General features: G+C 46.8%; 1 protein-coding gene across 3 annotated transcripts in view; it reads right to left on the bottom strand.

The window, feature by feature from the left end:
• The window catches only part of DIP2B (disco interacting protein 2 homolog B), a 46,605-nt gene that overhangs the window by 25,684 nt on the left and 14,505 nt on the right, over positions 1–6,416 (bottom strand). For 2 of the 3 annotated variants that reach the window (XM_017730753.1, XM_017730754.1), the window contains exons 3-5: positions 4,616–4,753; positions 3,980–4,105; positions 2,092–2,304 (exon numbers count right to left, since the gene is read on the bottom strand). In XM_017730753.1, the coding sequence (XP_017586242.1) occupies positions 2,092–2,304; positions 3,980–4,105; positions 4,616–4,753 (477 nt within the window). The remainder of the gene's footprint in view (positions 1–2,091; positions 2,305–3,979; positions 4,106–4,615; positions 4,754–6,416) is intronic. The other variant, XM_017730755.1, reaches the window with a different exon arrangement.

Raw genomic sequence — 6,416 nt, 5'->3', positions numbered from 1 at the left:
ATTATGTGTTCTGGAAACCAAAAAACCAAAGGCACAAGGTTTTGTCCATGTCAGGAAAGTGCTGCAGCAAAACAGAATTCCTGTTCTTGGTTTCTAACCTTGAAGCTCAATTTCTTGACATTACGTACTGTGAAATAAATAAATAAATAAAATTTTAAAAGTTTGAGATTCACATGAGCTCTGAAACACCCAAAGTCCAGAACAAATCCCTCCCTCACCTATGCACTGATCTCTCTTGCTAGAATTCTACTATTTAGCTTTTTTGTGAGTGAGGGCTTTTGAAAACAAAACACGTGGGAATTTGACCAAAGCAGATCAGCAAAAATCGTGTTGGGTTTCAATCACTTCCAGCTGGGTGGTTACAGTTGTCCAGCAGTTACAGAACAAACCCAATGAACAGTGTGAGCTGGGTCTTACTTCTGCTTCAAGCTGCAAGACACTGTCCTGCCTTTCAGCCGAGGCTGCAACTGCATCCTGCAGGAATTCTCCAGTGAACTGTCTCTTAAACAAGGGATTTTTGCTTATGTGGGGTTTCTTTGCACAACCCAGCAGGTTCAATCATCTGATAGGGCAAGAATATTCTATTCTGGCTTAACAGCACCAGCAACTGTTGCTTACAAAGGAAAAACCCCACAGTATGAAACTACGGGCTGGGCTTTACAGATAGTCTGAAGTCAAATCCTAAATAATTCCCACTGACGGGGTTTTGTGATTGATTCTGTGTTGATTTCCCTTTTTCTAAGGAGGAAAAAGAACCCATTTCTGCATCCCTTTGGAGACACAGTGGCAAGGAATATTTCTCATGCACCGAACTTCTAAAATCACTGGAAAGGACATGGATTTGTACAATCCAAACATCTGCAGGACTTTGCATTGCTCTCTCTCTCGAGAGAGAGATGTGCAGAGCTGTGTATGTGAGAGTTCTATTCCTTTAAACCAGGATGAATGTGGCAAATGTAATTCTGACAAAGATTCAAAGCTTCTATTTTGCATAAGACACTAATTAGATTAGACAGTAGATATTCTGGAGGTAAAAAGCTGTGTTACCTTAATTCATTGCAAAAGGTAATGTGGCCTTCTGCATGCTCCAATTAAAAACAGCCTCTCTGCTTCAAAGACATTAATTATATTGACTACATTTTATGGGCAATCTCCTCAGTTTTCCATTTCAGGAAACAATTTGCATCCCAGCGAATAAACAAACAAAAATAACAGCAATAAAAAAATAAATAAGTGAAAGATAAAATCACCAGCACTTCTATGCACTGCTTGCCCCAACCCAGTTAAGCAGAAGCAGAGAGCACATGAAATACAGACAATGTCCTACGGTGCAGGAATTTCCTCACCAGCAGCTAAAAAGGACAAACATACACAGAGCAAAAACAAACTTGGCCATTTCATACAGAAGCATCAGCAGCAAGGAGCACCTCAGAGCCTCAGAAAACTGAGCCCGGGGTATCCAGATCTGTAGATTTTGCTCCGTCTCCTCAGTACCTGGATGCTCTGGTTATTCCTCAGACAGTCGTGGAAGAGCTGGGCTAAAGCTTTACTCCTCTAACCCCATTTTTTAATGACAGGCTCATTTGTTCACACACATGGCTGGATTTGGTTCTTTTTCTTTCCTGATCTAACGCAAACAATAAACCATCAGGGCTCAGAGCAAAATGAGGATGTTAAACACAGCATTCCCCCACTCCACAGGCACAGACACCCCTAGGGGATTCGTCAGGACACAGATGAAAATGCCACTTGCACTGGGCAGCTTTGTGCCCACAGGAGCTCCCAAGAGCTGGAGACATAAAGCAACACAGGACACAGAGAGTTGTGCCTCCTGCTCTGTCCACACTGTCCCTGCAGTCTTCCCTGCTTCCAGAAGCTCCTGCTCCCCACTCTCCCTTTTACAACCACCTCAATCTTCTGAAATTCTTCCGGAAAACAACAGCGTGACGGTGCAACTCCAACCAATCCTAGCAAGTTCCATCAATACCAGCTAAACTCTTGCTCCAAATTTCCCTTCTGCAACGGACAACTGCAGCTTTATCAACACAGTCTGAACTCGAAGCGATTGTTCTGTTCGTACCCAGCTCCTACCTATTCGAGTATTGGCAAATACATCAGCTAGTGACCCACTGGTCCCTTTGCCTTCTCCATGGGAAAGTGTAGAGGATGCTGATGAGGATGTGGATGACCCCTGAACAGATCGGTTGATCCAAGACTCAGCATTCTGTAAGCTCTGGTGCAATGCAGCAGAGAGAGCAGCTTGGCGCCTGAGCGAGCCCTCGTCCTCGGAGGCGGAAGACGTGTCTGTGTGGAAGCAGAAAGAAAATCTAGCTGCTTAGGGAAAAGCACATGGCACTGAACATGCTCTTTCCAATCACATATCAACAGCACAGGCTTTCACAGGAAGATCTGTTTTCCACGGGCTGTTACATCAGCCACACCAGAGGTTAAAGCAGCAGAATTGTCAGTGGGAACACACTCACCCCTGTTTGATTCACCTCCTCAGACAACATCCTTCCCCTGGGGTCTCCAAGCCTAGAACTTAACTCTCATTACTTTTCCATTCACATTCCATAATATCAGATGCTGTTTTGCCTAACTCTGGTCATTCTGAACTGGAAAGTGAGGGGTGAGGGTTGTTGTCAAACTGCAAAGTCCCAGGAACAAAGAAAACACAGGAAACAACTGTGCCAAGGCCACAGCAGAAAACGCTTTTGTCTGGGGCTCTAAATGGGGCCCTTTCAATTGCAGAAAACAAACAAAAAGCCCAACCCCAAAACAAAACAGAGAAATCTACAGCAAGGAACTGCTTCCTGTGTGTCCCAAAGCACAGATACCTCAGCTGTCCCAAAATTGTGAACTGATTATTTAATTACCATGAAGCGAGCACTCAGGTCTTGAGATGTTGAGTCGTACATTGCTAAATACAAACATACCGGCAGCTTTGGCCTGAAATTTAGGTGTTCCTCAAAGTGATTTTCTGCCTACACTCGAGCGGTAAACCAAACTACCAAATCATGTTCTACCCACTTGCAGAGTGGAACGGAGTTAGGAGCTGAGGCAGAGGACTGGCTCCAGCCACGCTGTAAGTGCTGACCTCGATTCATGTGACTCCCACAGCACAGGATGTGCTGCAGTCCTGGACAAGTGAGCACAGAGCTGAGACCCAAGCAGACACCAGGAACATGCATCAGCCCCCCGGAGAAAGGAAGGGAAAAAGGAAGTGTGATAAAACAGGAAGTAAGGAGGAGGAGGAGGAGGAGTGACATGGCCCAGCAGAGCAGTTTCAGAGCTATGAATTCACCAGGGGATGTGGATTCATAACATTCGGATGACTTTGTCAATCCAAATGGCTGCGATGCTTCTGCACAATGAGACACAACATAGAAGTCATTGCCAAAAATCACATGGACTCATTTGTCAGTCAGTGCATCGAGCTGCTGGAAAACAGAGGGTTACTGATATCTGCTGCACATGCATCGTGACAGACACCATGTCATCCAAGGATTCTGCTGCAGCCAGTACATGGCAGGGGTGGGAAAAGTCCTGCAAGTCGTGGAATCCCAGCGGACCCCTCCGAGGTCCTCGCCCAGAAACAAACATCACTGCAAGCCCTCCTCCTGTGCGCTGAGCATTAAACACGAATGAAATCAAGACGTGAATTATCCATCAGAAACGGGTGTGAGGGAAGCAGAAGTGGCCTCAGTCCAGGGCTGCTCAGCTCTGGCCAATTTGAACCATAGAACCATGGAATACCCTGAGTTGGACCCACAAGGACCATCCACGTCCAACTCCTCGCACAGGACATCCCAAGAATCCCACCACGTGGTTCTTTAAGAACTCTGGAAGAGAGGTCACTTCCCAGCCCTGAGAGAGGACTAACACACTCCCTGCAGGTGTGTGAAGAGCTGGAACACCGGCAGCACTGCAGCCCCTTGGTTTGGAAGGTGTGACCCTGGACATCCCGGCACAGCCTCACCTGGGGGAGTGCAGGCGTCTGCCGGGGACTGGACGAAGGTGGAGCGGCGCTTGGTGGGCATGGGCAGGGCCATCTTCTGCTCCTTGTGCTTGGCCAGCGCTGCCTGGACCGCTTCCGTGTGGATGTCTGCGAGAGGGAAGGGCACAAGCTGCCTTCAGCAAGAGCACAGCAGTTAGGGTTAGGGTTATGGTGCCAACACCCCGATCCGCCTGTTTGTGACATCCCCCTTTCAGCGCCTTCCCAAGGACTCTTTTCTGCCATCCCAGGAGTAGCATCACCTTTTATTCTCTTTTTTAAAACAAGGAAACTAATTGAGGTTCCTGAAGTTAGCGAGCTGAATGCAGGGCCAGGTTTGTTACTCTGGTAACTTCTGGATTAAGCTCATTACATCTTTGTGTAATTGCACCGAACAATTGGCATCAATCCAGAGTATCAGGGTGGCATTATTTGCTTTTTCTACTTATAAGGGGTTTTGATTCAGCAGCTGCACCCCACAGTCTGATGTTTCATTACAGAGAACCACCAAGACAGGACTTTCCATCAGCAGACATAATAATTTTGATTCCTTGAGAGGACACAGCACTTTCCTCCCCACAGAGAGGAATCCAGGGGAGGGACTCTTGTCCCTGCCCTTACCAGATCGATAACGTTCATCTCTGGCTCCCCCTGAGCGAGCTCGGTGGAATTTGGATGAGGAGGATGATGCTGAGGCTGGAGTTGCAGATGGAACGGGCATCTGAGGTCTGGATTCCTTCTGTAATGCTGGATCGACCCCTGGAAAACATGGAGCAGGAAATGAAAGGAGCTTTTTTGGACCACACTTTTCCCTTTTCCCATGACAGCGTTGTGGATGTCGGGAAGCTGGTTTGTCACTCAGTGTCCCAGTGACCAGTGCTTGTCATTGACTGGAAAACCAATAATAAACCAGCAGCAAGAGCCTTTGCTGTTCCCATTAATCACAAACCCAAGGAGACCTCCAGCTGTTCGGTTCTGGCTTTCAGCATGCCAAGTGCATGGCTTTATCATCCAGGAAAAGTTTGTTTTTCCCATTAAAACAGGGAGCAAAATAGATAATCTGATAAAACACCATCATTTTACATAATTCAGCAAGAGCAACTTGGAATTGTTGCTACTGGAGGTTCAATTTTAAAATGAATCTGTATGTCAGAGGGAAGTTTTGAAAACTAAAACCCAGGGGTCACCAGCTGTAATTTCACCTGGAGTCATGCAAAAACAAGAGCAGCTGCATCACCTAAGCATGTGCTGCTTCAGAATTCTCACAAACTACCAAAGGATCAGAGCAATGGAGAGAAAACCACAAATCCTGGGCTTCAATTCCAGTTACACTACCTTTCGAGGTGTGTGGTTTTAGGTAAACAACTTCAGGTGAGTGCCTTGAGCTCAGGGACTCACAATAACAGCAAATCACCCTGACCTAGCTGCAGGAGTCTCCACAGGATCACAGAATCCTTGAGGCTGGAAAAGCCCTCCCAGACCATCCAGTCCCAAAGCTGTGCCCAATCCCCACCTTGTCCCCAGCCCAGAGCGCTGAGTGCCACCTCCAGCCCTTCCTTGGACACCTCCAGGGTGGGCACTCCAAACCTCCCTGGGCAGCCCCTGCCAAGGCCTGAGCACCCTTTCCATGAAACTCCTCCTGATGTCCGACCCAAACCTCCTGACCCCCACCTGGCTCCACCCTCCTGTTGGGGAGTTGTGGAGTGAAAAGGTCCCCCCTGAGCCCCCCTGAATCCCCCCAGCTCCCTCAGGATTCTCCAGCCCCCTCCCCAGCTCTGTTCCTGTCTCTGGACACACTCCAGCCCCTCAATATCTCTCCTGTAGAAAGACAATTTTTTAATTCCTCATCTTCCTTCATCCATCTCCTGTCCCTTCTAAAATCCCAAAGAGCAAAATATTACTGGAATATTATTGAATGTTAGAGCAAACTAACAACCCACTTAATTGTGGATTGTTAATGATTCTTTAAACTACCATGGCAAAAACTGAGAACCTTTATTTCTAGTTAAAGAGATCTGCTGGCCAGAAATCCTCAAACCAATTAGGGGGACAAACAATTATTCCACTGGGACAAACAATTCCCTTTCCACTGGTATTTTTTTGGATATGGTAACATATATCAGAGTCCTGTATTTGCTTATCAAAACACTCTCATCCCCTGTGCAAATGTGCAAGGGGCACAAAAAGCTGAATGGAAAAGGAAAAGAGATCTCTGGGGTTCAGGTGCAGGACCTGGGCTCCAGAGCAAGATTATAGATTCAAAATCTCAGCTCACCCACATCCAAAAGCATCAGTTTGTGTCCCTTCCTGTCACTCTGGAACACATTCCATTGATAACCAGTTTAACATCTTTGTAGCATTTATTTGCCTTCATCAAACCCAGCAGAGTTTTATTTTGATCCAAAGACAACACAACTTCACA

Source organism: Corvus brachyrhynchos, unplaced genomic scaffold (genome assembly GCF_000691975.1).
Source record: "Corvus brachyrhynchos isolate BGI_N302 unplaced genomic scaffold, ASM69197v1 scaffold933, whole genome shotgun sequence".
Classification (NCBI taxonomy): domain Eukaryota; kingdom Metazoa; phylum Chordata; class Aves; order Passeriformes; family Corvidae; genus Corvus; species Corvus brachyrhynchos.
Note: the sequence above shows the minus strand (reverse complement) of the source record. Positions and strands in the feature narration are given on the sequence as shown.